Raw genomic sequence first — 24,383 nt, forward strand, 5'->3', positions numbered from 1 at the left:
TCAGAAAGCATGCTCATTTGTATAAACAGTATACACAACATGTAAGCAGCTTGTAGAACAGCAATGTCATAAGGAAGTCAGCAGAACAGAGAAGCCTTCTTCCTCCCCTACATTAAGCTCTGGTAAAACTTCCAGGTCTTTGCTTCCTGATTGTAAAGTAAAAGTGTTTGGTCTACGTGGTCTGCAAGGTCCCATCCAAACGTAATGACATCATGAGAACCTAGGAGCTCCTTTCTGATCACTGACAAATGTCTCCTAGCCTTACATTCATATCCTCTGAAACATTTCCACAGGCTGTGACGCTCCCACGGATGATGTTCCATTAGCCCATGCTCTTTACAACTGTTTTTCCTGCCAGAACGATCCCTCTCCCTCCTGTTAGAATCCCCTACTCCTTGGCTCACCTATACTTCTGAGCCTCTTTCCTTTGTTCCAGACTGATTTCTGCATCTCTCTGACTGGAACTTTCTTTGCCCAAAGCCTGCAACTTCTATTGCGGCCATTTAACGAACTTGTCCTCAAAATTAATACTCCAAAGAATCTCTTCTTAAATAACCCTGCTTCTTCCATAGGCAATACAGAGAGAGTACAAAGACTTTTAAAAATCTTCCCAGTAAGGTTTTTCCTGTCTCTTTACTAAATCTGAAAAAAAACTCCATTAATTTCTCAAATGAAATTTAAAAATTTCATTTAAGCTTATGAACGCTTCTAGTTAGAATGCAAATTTGAGAAGATATCCAACCCTATGGCAATATTTTACATAGCATCTCAACACACTGCTACACATGTTACACAGTAATAAAATCCTGCTCAAGGCAATCAAACATTCCTACAGAAAGTGCTTTGATTTTAAAATATGCGTATAATTTCTTCACAAAAGACAATGCTTTAAAAAAAAAATAAGGAAAATGCCATTTCAAAAAAGAAGGCCTCTCTGGTTTCACTCCGTCTATTAACAAGGATTGGTAAAATGAGGATTTAATATAGCCAGAAAATATTCAAGAAATTGTTAACATCTTCTCAAGTCCCATCTTGGAATGAGGTTGCCCAGACACAAGAGGCCTGTACTGAGGAACCTGACTGAGTGGACTGAAGAAACCCAGGATTCTGTCTATTGGCAAGGATCACACCACAGTGATTTGATAGCTCTGAAGCAATTAAGAAACAAGTTTCACAGAGGTCTATGCTTAGGCAGTTGAGGAACCCAATAGACTCCCCAACCGCAGCATGACTTGGGGGGGGAGGATGAGGCTGAGCGGCAAAGCATGTGGGTTTCTGCCCCAGGAGCTACAGCTCCATCCTCCAAACTTGTATAAGACCCTGAGAAGCCCACAGGAGTCTTCTGTTTCCTCTCCCGCATAATGACAGGTTCACAGGAAGCACCGACTGTGTGGCAGGCACTTTTCTGGTTCAGGAAAAGCTGCAAAGAAAGTGGTATGTGCACTCTCATGCTCTTGTATATATGCGTGCTAAATGGCTCCAGTCATGTCCAACTCTTTGCAACCCTATGGACTGTAGCCTAGCAGGCTCCTCTGTCCATGAGATTCTCCAGGCAAGGATACTGGAGTGGGTTGCCATGCCCTCCTCCAGGGGATCTTCCCGGCCCAGGGATCAAACCCGTGTCTCTTATGCCTCCTGCATTGGCAGGCAGGTTCTTGACCTCTAGCGCCACTTGGGGAGTCCCTCATGCTCTTAAATATTAGCGGAAAAAAAACAGACAAACTAGGCTGCTCTAAGGGCCGTAAGGAAGATTAAGGTGAAACAAAAAGCAATAGACTGCTGGTGAGAGTCGCATTTTTCAATCATAAAAGGCCTTTCTCGTAAGATGGCATTTCAGCAGAGAGGAAATAAAGTGAGGGAACAAGTCATGTGAACACCTGGTCAGGAAGGAGGGTGTCTTCTTTCTTGCTAACCCTCCCACAGCCCATGTCTTAGGGTTACTCTGTTCTGCACAGCAGTCACTCGCCACATGAAATGGCACCTTTAAGAATAAAAATGCCCACTGGATTTGAAGACAAAATATGAAAAAAGGGATGTCAAATATTTCCTAAGTAATTCTATGTTGACTACATGTTTAAACAACAGTATTTCAAATATACTGGGTTAAATAAAACATGAAAACCGACTTCACGTGTTTCTTTGTACTTTTCTAATGGGGCTTCTAGAAAACTCAGAATTACCCAGGGGCTCATATTATAATTCTTTTGGGCAGAGCTGCCTCAGAGGAAGCTGACCTGCCTTTGGCTTCATAAATGGACAGACTAGATAACAGAGTGATCCCACAACCTGTGGAAGCATTAGTAAGTTCAAAACTCCTTATTTTATCCCCCCACACTGCTCCTTCTACAAAGGTTGTGTCTTGGTGAAAGGCACATTCATACTCCCTATGGCTTTACCATTTTCTGCTGAATTGCTCATTTCTGCTCTAGTCTCTTACCTCGTCTACTTCAGTCCTTGCCCACGTACAACCTAGTCTCAATTCTATGAACATAATGTCCTTTAAAGTGTGAGTTAGATCACGCTGCTACTTGAATGAATAAATGACTAAGTGAGCTTGTCACCCCAGCTCTGGGCAATGAGACATACAAAGAGGCATTTGGGAAACTTCTTTCTTACACCAAGAGCCACATAAAGCATCTCTCTTCTACAACTGGGTATGAACAAACATGGACAAGAAAGCAGCAGCCTTAACAACAGCATCAGCTTTCGAACAACAAAATGAAAGATAAGCTTTGTGCTGGCAAAGTAGAGAAGCAAAAAGAATCCGAACCACAGTGACAGAGCAGAGCAACCAAGCAACTCCAAGCCCACCTTCTCTGTAGACATACCCTAGGCGTTTAAATCAGCTTCTGTCAGGGTTTCCTTACTTGCAAAGTATTTAAAAAAAACACACAAGATAGCTGCAGTTGTAACTCTAATTAAGAAATCAGGATACATTTTGCAAATAGGATCAAACGATGCAAAATGAAGAGGGACCTTCTCCTCACTGGCATAGGAAGGTGAAGGACCTCCCAGGTGGCTCAGTGGTAAAGAATCTGCCTGTCAATGAAGGAGATGTAAGAGGTGCAGTTGTGATCCCTGGTTTGGGAAGACCCCTGGAGAAGGAAATGACAACCCACTCTAAGATTCTTGCCTGGAAAATCCCATGGACAGAGGAGCCTGGTGGGCTACAGTCCATGGGGTCGCAAAGAGTCGGACATGACTGAGTAACTAAGCAACAAAAGGATGTGAAGTCTGGGTGTGGAAGTCGACCTGGGAAGAACTGCACAGGTCTCTTTCCTCAGGAAAGAGCATGTCCATATGAACAACACGCATGTAATTATAAACATCTCTCTCTCTTTCTCTCATAAAGAAGCAACAAAGGCATAAATGAACAGCAATACATTTGCAGGTGATGAGTGTGACAAGACACAGTGCATAGTGTGCTGGAATCTGCTTCACCATTACCCTCTGGAAACAAGGGTAACAGCAGAGCCAAACTCCTGGACTAAGGCCAGCTAGTACCATTCAAATTCAATCTTACAAAGATCAGTAGCAAAACAAGGTCAAGTCAAGGTGACTCAGGGTCCACTGTGCCAGTCTATACATTTCAGTCATCAGTAGAATTCACCTTATAATGCAGAGTAGGGGGTGAAGTGGGAAAGGGAGCAAAAGAGGGGCTTAAGACACTCAAAATATGAATCACTGAGCGCTGATAGCAGCTAAAAAGTAATACCGTGAATAAACCATTTGCCTTCTATGTGTGGGATCTTTACCTGAGCAAATCCAACAACTCCATAGGCATCATCATTAGACAGAATAGTTATTTGTACATAACCATTAATACCAATCTCTGCTCCTCCTTTGGGATTTTTCAGCTGAACTCTGAAGGATTCGTCTTCCTCCGGAACTGTATCATCGAGGACATTTACTGCTATTATAGCTTCTTTGTCTCCAGGCTCAAATATCAATTCACCTGAACTAGCATAAGAAGTACATATAAAATAAGTCTATTGCAACAAATTAAAACCATATAAATGGTAGAGTAATCATAAAATTCTCATAATGTTGATTACTACTAAAAGTGCACAGAAATCATATTTCATTAGTAAAATTTTAATCCAAAACATAATTAATACTAATTAACCTAGAAAAATAGATATTAGAAATACAGATAATAAGCAAACTTCTGGTTTATAAACAGCTTGTATATTTTGTGTATTTTTCCATCACTACATAAAGACTTAAAAATGAGTGCCATACAAAATTATGGTGAGATAAAGACATTCAACATAAAATGTTGGACCTACCTAGGAATAAAGTCAGACTGGCTTGAGACGTAGGCTAGCTCATATATATGTGAGTGGGTGGCTCCTGCAAGAGCAATTAAATTTTTGCTTGAATTAAGGGACTTCACTGTAACAAAGGCTGCATCATAAGCAGATGGTGCTTCAAGAAGAAAAGAGAAGTGATTCAGCTCTGAATTCCAGCAGTAAAGCGCAGACACAGCTTGGCCAAGAAGAAGTAAGTGGACTGCAGGAAGGAAAGAAAAGGGAGCCAGAGTGAAAAGTGAATGTCAACTCACAGGCTCCCAACACTGGTATAGCAACAAAACTCTCCCACCTCCCAAAGCCACATTTAGACTGCTGAAGTAACTGAAAACGGTACAATTTCTGAAACAACTGGATATAAACAATAATTTTAAAACACTGTGAAACAACCAAGTCAGTCTGACAATGTACCCACAACCCACTTAATTTGTTTAAAAAATCAAAAGCTAATAAAACCCAAATGGATTTTAAACTCTTGCATTCACCTTAATATGTATTTATGGAATAGCACTGAAAGATACTTTCTAAAGTGAACAAGATCGGTAATTCTACCACTGAATGTTTCATTTTTGCATTTTCCTTTCCAGTGAATCCATATGAATTCACAATTGACAAATTATAAATAGTCTAAATGTGAGAAAACTTAATTAAACAGCTTAATGCTATATTTATAATATAGCAATCCAGATTTATAATTTTATATACAGATACTAGACTACTAATATTAAAATATATTTAATTATTCCCCTCCTTTGGATGTTTACTTTTGTTTTCTCTTTGTCAATATTAACTAGAGACAGAGGTAATCATTTTATTTTCATCTGATAAATTCTTAAAGGTGCCCTAAGGATATTAGCAGCTTTATGATCTTTGATTATATTCTGTATTCAATAAAGACCAATATATTCAGTATATTCTGCCAATGCTTTTTGAAATGCTGGTAGGAAAGCATGCTCTTAATAGTTCAAAGGAATGGCATATAATTATACCTACAAAAGTTAGGAGCAGAAGGGGGCTCACTACACTGTATATACCATTCAGCAATCTTCAGACTTAAAACTAGGAAGAAAAGTCAGAAACATGCACAAATTCCAATACTTGGAAAAACACACTGGAATAAGAAGATATCATATAAGATTGACTATGCATTAAAATAGCACACAGAACCAAAAACATGGGTCTTTCTACAGTTGTAGCCAATAGGTTAAAATGGAAAACCCCATATCCTCATTATTAAATATCAAGAACTATTGATCATGTTTATCTATGGTAATTAAATTAACTACTATTTCAGTTTAGTATATGTTACATAGTAAAGATCAAGAAAGGTTATTAATAAACTTGCATTTTAAACTCTTCAAATATTTTTCATAAAGCTTTGTAAAATGGTACACAGTCAGTAAAGAGCAATCTCCTCAGATGAATCACAACATCTCTCAAGTTTAACTGATTTTATAGTCTAACCAGAATCATAAACTGAAGTGTTCTGAATATCACTGATTATGTAGCTTAACCCTTAGAGATACACCCTATTCAAATCCTTGCAATCTCATTAGAATGACAAGGCAGCAAATAGATAATCAGACATTCAGAGCAGGAAATATACAGGCTCAAATCTACATATATGTATGCAGGGAGTACTTTCTCAGAAAATAGACATGCATATTTGTTTAAGATTATGATATTGGACAGAGAATTTATAAAGGAAAAAAATATTCTTAAATCTCTACCTACTCCAGGGAACAGAATTTTAACTAGTACTGATTACAGAATTCTCTTCCATAAGAAAGAAAAAATATCCCAAAGGAAGGCAATTGGATAAGATTATTTAAAAAGTGCATGTGGACAAAGAGAAGTTCCATGACTAAAGCCAACAGGAACTAAAGAGCCTCTTGATGAAAGTGAAAGAGGAGAGTGGAAAAGCTTAAAACTCAACATTCAAAAAACAAAGATCATGGCATCCAGTCCCATCACTTCATGGCAAATAGATGGGCAAACAGTGGAAACAGTGAGAGACTTTATTTTCTTGAGCTCTAAAATCACTGCAGATGGTGACTGCAGCCACGAAATTAAAAGACGCTTGCTCCTTGGAAGAAAAGCTATGACCAAACTAAACAGCATATTGAAAAGCAGAGACATTACTTTACTGGCAAATGTTCGTAGAATCAAAGCTATGGTTTTTCCAGTAGTCATGTATGGATGTGAGAGCTGGACCATAAAGAAAGCTGAGCACCAAAGAATTGATGCTTTTAAACTATGATGTTAAGAAGACTCTAGAGAGTCCCTTGGACTGCAAGGAGATCAAACCAGTTCATCCTAAAGGAAATCAGTCCCAAATATTCACTGGAAGGACTGATGATGAAATTTAAACTCCAATACTTTGGCCACCGGATGCAGAGAGCTGACTCACTGGAAAAGACCCTGATGCTGGGATTGAGGGCAGGAGGAGAAGGGGACGACAGAGGATGAGATGGTTGGGTGGCATCACCGACTCGATGGACATGAGTTTGAGCAAGCTCCAGGAGTTGGTGATGGACAGGAAAGCCTGACGTGCTGCAGCCAATAGGGTCGCCAAGAGTCGGACACAACTGAGCAAATGAACTGAGGGCTCACTGTTGGCATTCACGCCCTTACCTACCCCCGTACGTAATCAACCGCCAGCTCCCACATCTTGTGAGACAGCTTCTGAATTAATCTGCTTCTCTGACTTTGACCTGGATCACCTACCGCTTTCCAAGCTCCAAAATTCAAGATCTTTAGTGTCAATTGTGATGAGAGCCCCCAGCTTGTCTTCTCTTACCAGCCTCTACGCTTTCTCCCATTGGCAATCCACACTCCATTTTGAAAACACACACACACACACTCACTCACTCTCACACACAATCTCGGCCTCATTGTCTTCCTCTTTCTCTCTCTCTGCACCCTTCTCTTTTTCATCTCCTCACCACATTCTCAGAAAAGGCACCCTAATACTTACCGGATAGAAACAATAACCCTTTAAGTCCCTATGGCCTATCTGATTTCATCCTCGGTTACACCCTGGACCACTCTCCCCTCACCGCCACACTGCCGTCTTCCGGGTCCTTTCCCAGACACTGACCTTTTTACCCACACTGTTCCTTTTGTCTAGAGCCTGCCTTATGCTCAAATCTTTGTCTCATCAACCCTACTCATCCTATAGTTCACAAGTAAATGTTTCTTCCTTAAGAAAGCATTCTGGGCATCCCTTAGACTAGGTCATTCATCTTTGTATTATGCAAGTTATTTTTTTAATGGTGGTTATCTGTTTGTAGCCAAAAACTTAACTTGTGTGATTATATATAATGGCCCTTCTTCCCTATTAGACGTTAAAACTTCTTCAGGGCAAGAACTATACCTGATTTTGCTTATCCCTGTCTTCTTGCGCACATAACTGGCCTTATGTGCTGGGCACATAACTGGCACTAAGAAATATCTATTAAATAATGAAGGAAAACAGGGAGAAGGGGAAGTTAGGTTTATATGTCTTGGCAGTCTTTGTTATACTCATTCTTCCTCTTTCATTTAAATAATTCAGTCACTAATCTCTGTCAAGTCATTAACCAGAATAAATATGTAACCCTCCAAGTCATGGCTCCAATCTAATACTTTTAATAAAATATTTGACACGTTCAAAATAAGAAAGTCCTTGTATATTATTTAATGCATAATTTCAGCTTTCAGGAGATCTATAATAAGCCATTTAAATAATTACCTATAATCTTTTCATACTTCTGCATCCTCAAGTGACAGAAACAAAAGAAATAAAGAGACCTCACAATGGTCCCTTAACAAGCCTCTGGCAGAATTTTTCACAAATTCTTTTAGAAAGTGTGCCTATTCTATTTTTTTAAAGTCTTTAAAGGGAATTCTATAACTTCAATTAAAGGCCCATTCAGGCAGTACTCTTCATCCTTAAACACATTCATTAGGCAACTATTTTGAATCATAATAAGTAGCTCAAGATGTAGTTAGTCCACTTGAAATCTTGAGGTCTGAGAAAAGTAAAAAAAAAAAGTGATAAAGGCACAAAATCAAAGGACAAGCAGACAAAAACTAAACAAATATATGATGGAAGATACGGAATTTATTCAGTTAGTCGATTGTTGAGTGAGTGAGAAGAAAGTCAGAGGTGGCTGTCACAGAATAGCTTCATAGACCGACAGGCTGTCAGAGGCTGACAATGTAAAGGGAAGGTATTTAAGAAAAGTGTGAGCAGAGCGGAGACAGACAAGGGGGCTGCAGCAGCCACAGGACTCGTGCGGAGGCAGGAGAATGACAGAAGAGTCCAAGCGAGGGGAGCACACAGCGTGGACACCTGCGAGGATGCGAGGCAGGGGAAGGGGGAGCAGGACCCACGGAAGCTCAGCACAGCCAGATAAGCATCCACCACGAAAATGAGGTACACGGGCTCCCAGTCCTGGGCAGTGGCTGCGGTGGCTGAAGGTGACCGTGCCTAAAGGTTCTAACAGCTGCCCGAGAAAGCAGAGGCTGGGCACCTAAGAGGAAAACCCACAAACAGATTCCTGCATTTGTGCAAGATTCTCTCCTCTTCTCAACAGCATTTTCTCTGTCGATTTTTAACTCCTGTGAATTCAACGACCCCCACGGGTCAACAGGTCCTCTTACTGATGTCCTCCTGATTCAGTCCCTCACTTCTAACCGCCCACTAAGGATTCTCCATTCCTCTGGCCTGGGCAGCTGCGCACAGCACAGCATGTCCTACACAGCGAAACCAGGTGGGAGTCGTAAAACACACCTTGGGTCATCATCTGCCTTTGAAACGCGTGTGAGGGTTTCTCTACCTCAGTAACGCTCCCTGATTCCAGGGACCCCTAAGAGTCCTTGAGACTCTCTAAGAGGTTCTATGATGGCAAAACAACTTCCCTAATAATACCAAGACGCTCTCTGTCTACTTCACTCACATTCTCTCATGAGGGCCCAGTGGGATCTCCCATAGGCCAGATGACTGATATTATTGCAAAAGGCTAAATTACAGATACAGACATGAGAATCCAGCTATTAAACTAGAAAGTAAAGAGATCTACAAAAAAAAAAAAAAGCCAGTGCCACTCTTCTTATAAAGGTTTTGTTTTTAAAATTAAGGGGTATAGTATTTATGTTGACAGGTAATGAGTTTATTGCTGTCATTTTGCAATGAATATGGAGAAGGGAACAGACACCCACTCCGGTATTCTGGCCTGGAGAATTCCACGGACAGTATAGTCAGTCCATGGGGTCGCAAAGAGTCAGACACAAATGAGAGACTTTCACTTTTCACTTTTAAATGAATTAGTATCTTCTACATTTCTCAGTTTTAATTTCTAATATATCAATAAATATAATCCACACAAACCAAAGCTCTTCAGGGTCCTCAAATTTTTTAAGCGGGTGAGACGTTTCTAAGAACAAAACGTTTAGGAACTGCTGGACTACCCCTGGGCACAGTTCAACCCCCGGGCCTACCATTCCAGACCTTCTTGCATAGGCTCTAGCCTGCCTGTCCTCAACCCTGCCACCACTGATTCTGAGTCCAAGCCTCTGTCCTCTGCACTCCAGCCTCTTCACTGTGCCCTCAACGTCACACACTTCTGCCTTTCTCTTTCACTCCCAACTCTGCCCCTGCCCACAGTATTCCCTAGCAATGCACCCAGGCACAGCTCCGGCTCCCCTCTTGGACCTTTTAACCACTCCAATGCTCTATCATTCACACAGCTAACGGTATCGGTACTCTACGTTGAATATTTCTCTTCATATTTTTCTTGCTTCTCCAATCAGACATTAAGCCTTTGAAGGTGAGGGATTCTTCACAACTTTGAACACTGACTTATATATGGCTATTTAACAAATGATGCTATTTAATTCATACTGAATCGTTGTGTCTCAGTTTGCAAGTGGAACCCAGATTTATTCGCCCACTGAGTCGCTCGCAGTTGGCCTCTAAGTTCCACGGGGCACCTCACAGAAGACACACTGTCTCATGCGCTCGCTTTCTGAGCTGTTCACACCTGCTCTGGGAGGCAGCCTCCAACCTCACGAGGTCAACTGTCCTTGGCTTCTTCACCTCATGGCCACTAGGTGCCTCTCGGCTCAAGTGCTTTCTTAGCAACTGAAAATAATCCTACAGCCTCCAGATAGCATTAACCCCTTGGGTTCTCACTAACAGACTTAGTGAAACCACTGAGATTATAAGACTGCTTATATTTCTGATGTGGATTTAAGGTACAGAGGACCAAGAAAGGATTTTGACTGAAGGAAAAAGTTCGGAGAGTGAAGGAGGAAAGCAGAATTCTCATAATTATTTTCTGACTTTAAACAAACTCTTGTATGTGGATATTTGCTATCCCACTTTTAAATATTTTCATTTTTTAAAAAGTGTGTAGAATGTTACTCTGCATTTTCTCTAGACAAAAGAAATACATTATCTTTATTTATCCTTCACTAATAATTTTCCTCTTAAAATTGATGCTTTTGAACTGTGGTGCTGGAGAAGACTCTTGAGAGTTCCTTGGACTGCAAGGAGATCCAGCCAGTCTATCCTAAAGGAAATCAGTCCTGAATATTCATTGGAAGGACTGATGCTAAAGCTGAAACTCCAATACTCTGGCCACGTGATGCAAAGAACTGACTCACTGGAAATACCCTGATGCTGGGAAAGGTTGAAGGCGGGAGGAGAAGGGGACAACAGAGGATGAGATGGTTGGATGGCATCACCGACTCTATGGACATGAGTTTGAGCAAGCTCCAAGAGTTGGTGATAGACAGGGAAGCCTGGCGTGCTGCAGTCCGTGGGGTCACAAAGAGTTGGACACGACTAACCAACTGAACTATTTTAGTCATTCTGATTCTTCTCAAGCACAGGGTCCACTCCTTTTGAAATTCTAAGAATTCTGGAAATATTATTGAAGAGATCTTAATTTTACATCCATATTAAAGTACCTAGAGTGATACTACTTCTAATTCAGTAAGACTGACACCATTCCAGCTTTTCACACTTCCTTTAGGATCTGTTAACATTTGAAATGCTTTACCTATTCCTGAAGCTGGTGTGAAAGAGTAGATCTTATTAACAGCTGCAAAATCCAGGGATTGAAAATATCTGAAAGAAGACTGTCCTGCCTCCCAGACGAAAATGTCAACTGAATTCTGATCTCCTACAATAAAAGAATAAAAGACCAATCTGAAGGCAAAAGTTACAGAAAAAAAAATGACAAAATTACACAATAAAACTATAATAAAAATGTCAGATTTAATTAAAGAAACAAACAGTATGACATTTCTTCAGAATTCATTCAATTAAACAAAAATACAATTTGGAAACACTTCAAAAGTCTTTTTGCATTCACCACAAGTATAAGCATGGGTTAGCCACTAATTATGATTTGATATCAAAAAAAGAATACTGAAGCTTTACTTTTTAGGAATGTTGAAATTTTACCTATAAAACTACCGCTAAGCAGAAAAAAAGCATATCTGTATTCAGAGAGTATTTTTAAATGGTCTCATCAAAAGTCACTTGGTACTATTTATTACCACTGCAGGCTATCCATAGCATCCTAAGCACAGTCATATAAAAAGTTACCTGTTTGCACATATAGTGTAAAATCTTCCTAATTCTTTCTACTTTACCCACCCAACTCCAGTTTTATTTTAGTATCTTTAATGCAGTGGTTCAGAAAACCTACAGGTTATGGACGTAACACTTAGAATGTTTTTCTTTGTTCCCCAAATCCATCTTTACCTGACACTCAATAGATCCAACAAGAAATAGTCTACGGATTAGCCAAAAAAAATTATTACAAGAGTATTTCCATATGAACATAATATGAATGCAAGGTACTTCCGATGACAACTGTATATGGCTTGCAAACACTCTATGGTCTTACCTAGAAAGAGAGTTTTGGCAAAAATTAAGTAAATATCATCGCCTGAAGTCAAGGCTTCCACTTGTGTTGTTCCACTGATGGGAACTTCCTGGAAGTTAGTAAACTCATTGCTGGACCACCTGAGTAAAAGGGAGTTTGACCCGGCATTAGCCTGGGCAATGGCTAAAAACACAGCGCTGCCTCTGGTGAACAAAGCCATGCTCAGCACACCTCGGACAGAGAGGGTCTGATGCCACACAAAGCTTCCTCCGTTCCATCTGAAGACCTGCAGGGAACGATCAAAGGCAAAACGCTCATGACTAGGAATTTAGCACTTGTAAGAATGGAGCCAAGATCATATGCTACTCTCTAGGACTCTTTAATTTAGTTAGGAAGATACTTTCATAAATAAGAAGATATCAAAACATGATTTTTCATTGCTCTCTCCCTCTTTTTATCTCTCTGTGTGTCTCTGCATACACAGAGATTTGAAGAGAAGTTATTTGAAAATAAATAAAGTTCAAATATACACCTGGGCAGGGGTGGGTGACAGCAAGAGAAGAGAAATTCAAAATCAGAAAAAGAAAATTGCTTAAATACCAAAACTTTAGAACTGGAAAAGAAACTTTGCAATGCTGTATTATCATAACTCACTGCTCAAGCAATAGAATATGAAGATAAAACATCTAAACTTTTTACTCCTGAAGGTGGCAATGCATACAGGTTTCAAGTGAGTGTTCATGTACTTAAAACTAAAAGAAAACCCCGAATCCACCTGATTTCTTATGCCATCTGGTTAATTTCACAAAGAATTACATATAAGCCAAACATTATGCAAGAAGTTATAGACAGAGTTGCTTCTCCCTTTATGGATCTTATTAACTAGTAGAAAAATGCAAACAATAAACATATAAATAATTATATAAATGTATGATTATTAACCTGAGACAAGTGTTAAACATAACAGTTAGGAAGGTATGATAGAGAATTATGACTCTCCTAGGAAATAAAATGAGAAAGAATGGGATGACAGATTTTCTAAGGTAGAAAATGTTTGTCACAACCTGAACAAAGACTGGCCCCGCTGGAATGGAGTTGACAGAACTGGGGCAGTGAATCAGACAGGACAGGTAAGATCATGAGGTTCCTTTTGTTGGTTGACCATACAATTTATCACAGGGTAAAAAAGACAATCATTGTACGAAGGGTGAAAGAGACGATCTGAATCATTGCAGGAAAACAGGCATGACCCAGCACTGTGCTGGGCAAAGATGATACAATTATACTATTAACTATCTGTATTAAATAATCTAGAATTTATTCCAAACATAATAGGAAATCACTGAATAATTTTAAAATGAGGAGCAACATGAGTTAATATTTTTTAAAGATTACTCCAGCTACTTGGCACATGGATCTGAGGAGGTCAGAGAAGTTTGGAGAACCAGCTAGGAGGCTACTACCGCTAGTGTGCTGAGAAGTGACGAGGACCTAGATCAGGGGAAGAAGAAGCAGAGATGAAAAGAAGTGCCCATATTCAAAAAAAGTATGGGGAGATATAATCAAAAAGACTTTATAATAAATTAGATGGGAATGAAAAACTAGGAAAAAATCAAGAAAGTTATAACCCAGCATTCTATCTTGAGCAATCATATTTACGAGGGTACTATCTCCCAAGACAAAAGCAAACTCTTGAAACAAGTTTCATGGAGAAAATCTACAGTTTAGTTTGGGATATGTTAAATCTTAGCTATATAAAATATATCTAAGTGGACATGCCAACATGCAGTTAGACAGGAGGTCCAGAATACAGAGAAAAGGCTACTGGTAAATTTGGAAGATAGCCTATAGGTGATATTCAGAGTAATAGGACTGATAAAAATACTCAGAATGAGTGGAGAGGGAAAAAAAAAAAAAGAACTGTGAACCAACACTGAATCTGATATCTACAGGGCAGCAATGGAAACACGGACATAGAGAAGAGACTTGTGGACACAGCACAGGAAGGACAGGGTGGGATGAACTGAGAGAGTAGCACTGAAACTCATACTTTACCAGATGGAAAACAGACAGCCAGTGGGAATTTGCTGTATGATGCAGGGAGTTCAACCCCATGCTCTCTAACAACCTAGAGGGGTGGGATGGGGTGGGAGGTGGGAAGGGAGGTTTAAGAGGGAGAAGACATACTTATACCTATGGCTGATTCATGTTGATGTATGGCAGAAACCAACACAATATTGTAAAGCAATTGTCCTCCAATTAAAAATAAATTTAAAACAATTTTTTAAAATACAACTGAGAAAAAAAAACTGAACTTGAAAAACTCCAAGATATCTATGTTCAGAAAAAGGAGAAGGAAGCAGCATTGGAGACCAAGAAAGATGACACAGACAAACAGAACAAAAACCTGTGTGGTATCCCAAAAATCAAGAGAAGAGATGCTTTAAGTTTGAGGATGAGGTGACTGTCAAATGCTAATGGGAAGTAATGCAAAATAATGACAGACAAAAACATCCACTGCATTTGCAAGCCAGGTGTCATCAGTAATCATGAAGAAGTTTACAAAGCAAGTAGATGATTCTTTCAAGGTATCTTACTACAGAGGGGAGAAGAGAAATGAAACAAGAAGTAAAGGGGGATGAGATCAGGAGATAAATCACTTTTTAAATGTGAAGATTATTACACAGATTGGAAAAAGTTGGCTTAAGGCTCAACATTCAAAAAACTAAGATCATGGCATCCAGTCCCATCACTTCATGGGAAATAGATGGGGAACAGTGGAAACAGTGGCTGATTTTATTTTTCTGGGCTCCAAAATCACTGCGGATAGTGATTGCAGCCACGAAATTAAAAGACACTTACTCCTTGGAAGGAAAGTTATGACCAACCTAGACAACATATTAAAAAGCAGAGACACTACTTTGTCAACAAAGGTATGTCTAGTCAAGGCTATGGTTTTTCCTGTAGTCATGTATGGATGTGAGAGTTGGACTATAAAGAAAGCTGAGCGCCGAAGAATTGATGCTTTTGAACTGTGGTGTTGGAGAAGACTCTTGAGAGTCCCTTGGACTGCAAGGAGATCCAACCAGTCCATCCTAAAGGAGATCAGTCCTGGGTGTGCATTGGAAGGACTGATGTTGAAGCTGAAACTCCAATACTTGGCCACCGGATGCAGAGAGCTGACTCACTGGAAAAGACCCTGATGCTGGGATTGAGGGCAGGAGGAGAAGGGGACGACAGAGGATGAGATGGCTGGATGGCATCACCGACACAATGGACATGGGTTTGGGTAGACTCCAGGAGTTGGTGATGGACAGGGAGGCTTGGCGTGCTGCAGGTCATGGGGTCACAAAGAGTCGGACACGACTGAGCGACTGAACTGAACTGAACTGATAATAATCTGAGAAAGATGCTAGTGACACAGTAGAGGGAATAACTAACCCTTATGAAGGCAAGAGGGACCCCTATGTGAGGAAGCTGGTTTTTATAGAAGAAACACTTCTGCCATTGCAACAGGAGGAGGAATAAGACTGGGTATTGGGGGCTTTCTGAATCTGGGGTTGGGAAGATGAGTAATCTCCACCTTGTAGCTCTCATTTCAACAAAGTCATAAACTGAATATGAAGAGATGAGAAGCAGGTATGGAAGTTGGAGGAGTGACAAAAATTATCAAGTAAATATTTATTAAGACACTGTGATACAGCTTATTAGACACATATGGGATTTCTGGGGTAATGGTATGTGCCCCGTTGGCAATGTTAAGATGAAGCTCTGTGAAACCAGTTGTGTGATTTTTCTCCATGTTTTCCAATGCAATTAAATTCTAATTAAATATTCATGACTATTTTTACACTTGGTTCTTGAAGACTGTATCATTTAAATATTAACTGTGATTAATCAATATCTATATTCTTCTTTACTACTTTATCATAATCAAATTATGGTTTTCTTTCATACCAAACCTACAGACTAAACCTTTGATGTGTTTCAATGATTATATTAAAAAATTCAGTTTAAAAGAATCAAACCTGAGTTAACTGAGAATCATCACTTTGACTTGCAACAATCAAATAATCTTGACTGTCTGAAGTAAAATATCTTACTTGAGAACTTTCTGAAATATTGATTCTTTGTACCTGCAAAGAATACAGAATAGTGACAATAAAAATTTAAAGGAAAGCTTAAGCAGAAAAGTCCTGAATACAGTAAAGCTGAGTAAATATTTGAAGCTCAAAACTTGAAAAATCATTCTGATCCCTAGGTAAGCACATCTTTGTGTCATTTCAAGAAAGACAAAAATATCCCTGGATTAAGACAACTTGCTAAATGTGTGTTAACTTACAAAAGCCCTTTATCATGTTAACATAGAACATATACTATCTTCTATCTAGCTCAATCTCACAAATCTGATTTTTCTTTTAAATAAAGCAATCTACAAAAAAAAGTGAAGTTTTTTTTACCAGGAATAATTTGAATCCAGATGTGAATGTATACACACTATTAACAGAAGACTTTTCTTCATTTCTTTCTTCATGAGTAATCACAAAGTAGGGGGAAAGACCAATATTAAAAGCTTCACATGTTTTAGGATTTTCTATACGTAAATCCTGGGAAACAAGGAATAATAGGAAATCAGGAGGCATCCAAAATCTACATGTACATTTCAGTCTGTGTACCATAACGTAAGTGATGCTTACCTCAAATGGAACAAAAATCCCTTGCCATCGGTAAAGAGTAGAAGACAATTTTCTTAACATTAAACCATGTACTGAGTCTTCCAAAGTAAAGAAACACCAGCCAGAAGCTGACGCATCCAGAAAGCTTTGAAACATAGAAAACGTAACATCCATTCCCCCTGAAAAACATAAACCATGGTTTCCTTGTGTAAAATCCTCTCCAGACTTCACCTAGTCAGTCACAGTTTATTTAAACAATGTAACTAGTGAGTTTGTTACCAGAAATGAAAATATTTCCCTGGTAAGCAAGTGCACGCATGCGTGCGTGTGTGTATATAAGAAAGCAAAGGGACAAACTAGAGAATTTCAAACCAGTAACAGTGTCAACTTACAAAAACAAGAAAAATTTTTTATATCTAAACCCACAAAGACTTTTCTGGAGTATATTTATAAATAAATATTAAATGTATATTGTAAAGAGAAATATGTTCAGTATGATTTTAGCAGCTTCCATAAAGATAATGAAAATACAACTGAGAAATTTAAAATAAACACCTTTTATGGAAACATGCTAAATGCTAGGTTTTAAAAACTTAACACTATTAATTTGAAACTACCCCATCCAATAATTTCTAACTTCACGTGTAACGTATTTTAAGAATGCCAAAGCAGACTCCCTACCAGTGGCTATCAAACTCGATCAGCCTGCGTCTCCTAAAATTTTGTGCAATAATTACATTTCATACCTGTCCTAAAAGTCTGTGCTACAATTAAACAAAAACAAAAAAACTCCACCTAATGGAGAATACCTTTTAAAAACCCTCCCATGTTCTATTATCACGACAGCTTCCCATAGAAGGTCAGTTCTTTATAAACTTTAGTTAATGTTGCAAACATAGCATACCAAGAACAAATGTCAAGGTTGAAACCTGGGCTCTCTGTAAATTACTGATCACTTTTTAGATAACTAGTTCAAGAAGTCATAATGCCAATGCCTTTTATGTACTATCCATTGGTGATTTCCTCTCCTAGAAATCCAATATTTTAGAGTCTTGCCTTGGCACTTTTGTAACACCATAGCTTTGACCTTCAGAGTGTGAATATTTTGCACTGAAATCTTAACCATATGGTTAAATCCTTCCCTACCATAATTCAGGAAGAGGGTGGATGAAGAATAAAAAAATGCCTGTTGAGATTTAAGAATCTCCAACATATACTCTCACAAGTACATCCATAAAACACATGCAGAACCCAAACCTCAAAATATTATTTGTGTTGCATCCCTCTAAGCAAATAGCTCTTGCTAATGACAATGAGTATTTTTTTCAGTTCTCATCTTACTTTACTTCTCAAGAGCAGCTGGCACAATTCACCATTCCTCTCTTTTTCAAAAGCTCTTTTGCCGCTGTCTGCAATCCTGCATTCCCCCGGGTTTCTCACCAGGTCTTCTAAGTTCCTTCTCATCTCCCTTCTCCTTCCATTTGACTCAGTCTGGATTCTCTTCCCTTCTCTGTCTCCATTCTCACTGGCCAGTGTTTTACGTCAATTTCCATGACTTTTAGCAACATGCACACTAACCGTTTCAAATTTCTCTCTCCGGCAGAGATCTTTCATTGAGTCTAAAGAAATGTCTTCTAAAATTTAACTCAAATTCAAATATTTGAGTCCCCTCACCAAAGTAACACTTTGTTCCCACTCAGTACTCCCCTTCTAACTGAAGGCATGACTCTCCAACCACTGCACAAGCCAGAGACCTAGGAGTCACAGCCGGCACCTTCTCCACATCCAGTCTATCACCTCGTCCAAGCTACCACCATCTGTTGCCCTTATGTTTGTCCCTTTATCTTCTCATTTCTCCTGTGCCAATCCATTCTTTACATGGCACCAAGAATGATGCCTTCAAAATGTAAATGTGATCATACCACCCCACCTGTTATACATGGGAGCCCTCCCTCATGCCTAGATCACGAGACTTTCCATAACCCTAAAATAAAGACTAATGTATGTGATAATATCCTTCAAGTTCTTGAATGATTTGGTCTTACCTAGCTCTCCAAACTCAACACTCCCCCTTATTTCTAAACCCAGTGCCCACTCTTCAGTTTTTTACTTATATGCTCTATACTTCTGCCTTGGCTTCCTGCTTTCTCTTGTATGTTCCTCTAACTCAGGTCTTTGCATAATCCCCACTCATCATCAAGTCTTAGTTCAAACCCTGACACCCCTGGGAAGCATTGTCTTATGTTCTCACACTTAGAACGTCACCTTTAAAACACATTTATTATAGTTCAAACTACAAACTGATTTTTACTTATTTCTTCCTCTCCCTAAACTCTGAGCTCCAGAAGTTCAGTATCATGCTGGGCACAGGACACACTCAATAAACATTTGTGAATGCAATCAAAGAATTAAATATTTATAATCCATTTTCAATAGAGCCATAAGATCCAACTCATAATGGAAAATGTAAATCTTAAACACGCAATCTTTCTTGGTTATAGAATTTTGTTCTTACAAGAAACTAAACGTACTCATGCCAAAGGCTGTTTCAGAAACTGTCTCCCACTCCACACTCACGGCTAAATCCATGCCATTAGTACGCGACACACTTAAATATACAGTCCTGTTGGCTTCTTCAATGCTTACAGAGGTGGCTCTAAAAGAAACAAATGGTTGCAGAAAGGAGAAAAAGTATATCATTTCTACATATTAAATGTCTATATCACATTGCTAATATATATTTAATACACTTTTAAATTTACACAAATCAAGATGAGATCCATCCACAAATTTTACACAGCAGGGAGGCTAGAATCTACAGCTCAAAACATTCATTTATGAGGATTTTCAAAAGCACAATGATCTCATACTATGAAAGTAAGAAACTGCTAAGAGTCAGTAACTTCACACTACATATTTGAAAACAAAGCTCTGTCATTCCTAAGTTTCTTTTCACGTAAATCAAAACCACTTAACAGAGAAAAGAACAAATCAGAAAATTCTTAACATGTTAATAAAACTAGATCTGGAATATTTGTAAGATATTAAAAATATATATATTTGTTAGCTTCTAGATGGAATTTCTAAAGCCCAATCATGTTAATATATGATTGAAAAGTCATACAGAAAAAAAGTCATTCATTTAATTTGAGCACCTAAACATAATTTATATTGTTCATTTTTTATTATTATTGAAAACACAAAATAGTGCTCTTGCCTGAGAGTTTCGATTCTGAGCAAACAAGAATTCTAACAACACGATTAAATAGGGCATCATTACATTTTTGATGCTTCCTGTTATGACGACATGTGGCCTCTCTGGATCTATCGGCTAGAGCTCATTTTAAACATTCCCATTATAACAGAGATCAGTTTTCCTATGCATTTTCTTTATATCACATTTCCCACTTAGCTTCAGAAATGACAGTTTTCTTATGAATACACTATACCTATTTGCAACTGCAGAGATACTGAATAGCCCCAAAGGGGCCTGGTTCTGCAAAACGGTTATCAGAGTTTGAACACGTGCCCCTAGTCTAGCACCTCCAGTCGGATTAAACAAGGTGCAAACAAAATGCTCATCCATCTCTGGTTCTGTGTCCAGTATGGCAGATATGTGTAGGGCCTGAAAACATAAGCAAAAAATTATTACTAGAATTCAGTATTTTTGCCACATACATATAGAGTAATTTGACATTTTTTGACAACAAAACAATACTTTTGGAAAATATCACCTCTTTTTTAATACCGATCCTCAAAATGTAATAGTAACAACTCTCTCAAGTTATACCTTTCAAGGTTATCAACACTGTGACTTAGTCCACTGAAAAGTCTAAAAATAAATATGTATAGTATTTGAAAATATCATTGAGATTTAAAAACTAAATTTAGGTCTTCATTTTTTGCTACTTCTTTATCCTGACCTAGCTATATAACATTAGTCTCATTTCAGCCTAGGACTCACGCTTAAAAAGCACAAATTAGAAACAACCCCATTTGTTTATCAACAGGAGAATGGATAAACAAACAGCCATCTAGTCAATGAAATGCTACCAGGCAATTAAAAAAAGCATTAACTACTCACATGTGCAATCAAAAATTGTGTTGACCAAAAGAAGCTAGACACAAAAAGAATTAATACTGTAGGACTCTATTTATAAGAAGTTCAAGAATCAGCAAAATGAGTCTTTCATGATAGAAACCAGAAAGCATTTTTGTCTGCGGAGGGTAAGGGACAAGAAGGAAACTTCCGTCTGATGGCAATGTTTAACACATTAATCTGAGTGGTTGTTAGGTTAATGTATACATATTTTTAAAGTCACTGACCCATGCGCCTAAAATTTTTGTATTTTACTGTTCATACCTCAGAAAATAAAAATATGTGGGGAAAAAGGTAGTTACAGAGGTAAGAGAAAAACCTATTTTAGTCCAATTTGTTCAAACATTTAATTTGCCTAATGAATAGAAAGGTCTTTAAATACACCATGAAAAAGTCTTTTAAGAAAAAAGTATATAATAACAAGTTTAAAATATACAAAAAGTTAAATAAACAAAATTTAAAATATTTTTTAAAAAAGGAAAGCATGTGAATGTAAAGCAACAGAAAATTCATAAAATACTTCAAATTTGAATTCTTTTTATCTGTATCAAGATGTAAGTGTCCCTGAACAAATCAATTAAATGTTCTAAATTTCCAAAAACAAAAAAAACTGGACATGTAAATAAATATGAATTCAAAAGTGTGTTAAAGGTTACACAAATTGATCATAAATAAAACTATTTAATTAGATAGTTTTCCAGTGAAATATTTTTAAATATATATTTTTTAGATATTATACTTTATATACTTGGCTTAAAAATAGCTTAAGCTAATACAATTAGTTGTTTTAAACCTCAACTGTGTTTTAAAAATAAAGTTTATTAGCAGGAGCAGAAAATTATTACCATACAGAAAAAGAAGTTTCAGAAAGTGAACTTCTGCAAGCATAGTTCAATTTATGATTAATTCTAAATCCAGCATTCTTCCTCCAACAAGCTATTCTTGTTTTCATAAGATACTTGCTTCTCAAACAAGCTGTCTGAAGCAAGCAGCTGTATTTTAATAACAATGTGGCAAAAAGAATTACTACCTACTGCTTATGACTGCAATGAAGGGCCTGGAGTTTCTTGTAATTTATGATTTAAAGGCAATAACGTGAAGCATGCCATTTAAATATATTTAACATTCAAAGCACCAATATGCATATTTTCTTTGTTATTTGCACATTCCACAACTTTGTTAATGGAGCAAATTTCTCCAGCTGCATTCTATACAGACAACACAGTAGTAATCTAGTCATTATCTTCACCTATCCCCTAAGCTGGATTTTTTTTTCTTTCTAAGATCAAGGGAGCTCCTCTAAGAGAAAATTATTTTGTAAATATTAATCATTCATTCTCATTAAAGGTTCATCCTGTACCTTGAAACGAACACCTTCTTCTAAAACAACATAGCCTTTGGAAGGAGTCAGATCTTTTGACTCCACTGAAGAATTCACTTCTGTCACAATGAACTGAACGGTTACAGTTCCAAACAGTCCTTGGGCAGGCTCCCGAACAACGTACAACACTGCCATACTCTCCTGGATGTAGACAGCTGTCGGTTCTCGTAGGAAAAAGTGCTCACTGTTGTTAAACGACAGAACTCCAGGGCCATCGTCATTAGCAAGGATGGTAATGAAGGCTGTCAGAATAAAAATATTAAAACAATAAATTAAAATAGAATGGGTTATAAGTGGTGGGAAGTATGTGGATACTTCACTGTAAACTAGTTCAATGCTTTTCTAGATCATCTTAAAAATAAATGTTAAAAGGCATTTAATGAAATTCTACACTCACTCATGATATAAATAAAAAGATTCAGTAATCTTGAGACAAAAGGCAGCTTCTTCAATGTGATAAAGTAATATCTCTCAGAAGCCAACAGAAAGTACTAAAGTTTAATGTTGAAACATTAGAAGACAGGGATGCCTCTCATCACTGCTACTGTTCAGCATTGCCCTGGAGCTACCAGCCAAGTAACAGGTATAAAAGCAACGGAAAGGAAGCATCAGCATCCACTATTTCCAGACATCCTGATTATCTTCCTCAAAAAGGCAAGAGAAAAAATATTAGAACTATTACAAGAGTTCAAAATATAAACTAAGTAAGCTTCAGAAATTAAGAGCTTTCTATCTTCTACTACCACTACTAATAATGGTAATAACAGCCAAAACAACAACTACTACTACTGAGAACTTACAAATTTCTTAACCAGCATTTTTAACTCACTGAATTCTCACAGTATCCCCATGGGGTAGATTCTATTACTATTCTCATTTCACAGAACTGATGACTGAAGCACAGACAGGCAATGCGTGGACACTCACAAGCCTGGATGTGGCAGAAATGGCTGTCAAAGCTAGGAAATCTGCTTCAGAGCATGCATTCTAAAAGATTATGATAATACCTCTATATATCAGATATGTGCTATGCTGTGCTGTGCTTAGTTGCTCAGTCATGTATAACTCTTTGTGACCCCATGGACTGCAGCCTGCCAGGCTCCTCTGTCAATGGGGATTGTCCAGGCAAGAATACTAACTAGAGTGTGTTGTCATGGCCTCCTCCAGGGGATCTTCCCAACCCAGGGATTGAACCCAGGCTTCCCATATTACAAGTGGATTCTTTACCCTCTGAGCCACCAGAAAAGCCCAAAAATACTGAAATGGATAGTCTATCTCTTTTCCAGGGGATTCTCCTCACCCAGGAATCGAACCAGGGTCTCCTGCATTTTAGATGGATGTATAATCACTTAAAAATATAACCACAAGGGACCTAGTTCACAATAGCAACAATACCTAGGAATCAAAGTAAAAAGACTTACATGAAAAAAACTGCACAATGTTAGTGTGTGACTGTGGCAGATGCCCCCCCATACCACAGGGCTCACTCAGGAGTGAAGAGAGGTGAGAGGGAGCTGTGTATAAATCATCAATTACCTATTATATTTTCCCCCAGCTCCAGTCCAGGAGAAGGATTTGTTAAAATCAGCTGAAATGCTTCATCTCCTTCTGGAATGTCATCATCAAGAATCATGATGTCAACGTTTTTATACCTTTCTCCATTAGCGAAATGCAGAATCTGGTCCAAGAGGCAGAAGTAGGCAGTATTATATTTTAATACACTGAGTCATTTTTAAATGTTTGGAGATAAATACGACATACCGCTGAATGTGAAATAAGCTATTTACGGGACTTTTTCCTTACTTTTTCATGACCTTTTTTTTTTTTCAATTAAGTTTAAAAAGCAGTAGGAAGAAAGGAAACATTTGGCTAAGCAGTAAAAGGCAACAAGAGACAAGACAAAAAATATTTTCAAACACTAAAGGTGTTTCAGTAAAGTAAAACAAAGAAATGAAAGCAGTAACGTTTTCAAGCGGCATAAGCAGCACTCTAGTAAGGTCATATAATGATATAAACTCTTTAACACAATAATGT

At 38.1% G+C, this 24,383-nt stretch overlaps 1 protein-coding gene across 5 annotated transcripts in view; it reads right to left on the bottom strand.

Annotated features, from left to right (window-relative positions):
* The window catches only part of ADGRV1 (adhesion G protein-coupled receptor V1), a 543,743-nt gene that overhangs the window by 379,922 nt on the left and 139,438 nt on the right, over positions 1–24,383 (bottom strand). For all 5 annotated transcript variants that reach the window (XM_044947303.2, XM_025292226.3, XM_044947302.2 and 2 more), the window contains 11 exons: positions 23,886–24,027; positions 22,329–22,591; positions 20,319–20,494; positions 19,401–19,525; positions 16,891–17,048; positions 16,654–16,800; positions 16,222–16,329; positions 12,215–12,479; positions 11,360–11,482; positions 4,290–4,512; positions 3,756–3,960 (listed from right to left, as the gene is read on the bottom strand). In XM_044947303.2, coding sequence (XP_044803238.2) covers positions 3,756–3,960; positions 4,290–4,512; positions 11,360–11,482; positions 12,215–12,479; positions 16,222–16,329; positions 16,654–16,800; positions 16,891–17,048; positions 19,401–19,525; positions 20,319–20,494; positions 22,329–22,591; positions 23,886–24,027 — 1,935 coding nt within the window. The remainder of the gene's footprint in view (positions 1–3,755; positions 3,961–4,289; positions 4,513–11,359; positions 11,483–12,214; positions 12,480–16,221; positions 16,330–16,653; positions 16,801–16,890; positions 17,049–19,400; positions 19,526–20,318; positions 20,495–22,328; positions 22,592–23,885; positions 24,028–24,383) is intronic.

The sequence above is a fragment of the Bubalus bubalis genome, chromosome 9 (genome assembly GCF_019923935.1).
Source record: "Bubalus bubalis isolate 160015118507 breed Murrah chromosome 9, NDDB_SH_1, whole genome shotgun sequence".
NCBI classification, from domain to species: domain Eukaryota; kingdom Metazoa; phylum Chordata; class Mammalia; order Artiodactyla; family Bovidae; genus Bubalus; species Bubalus bubalis.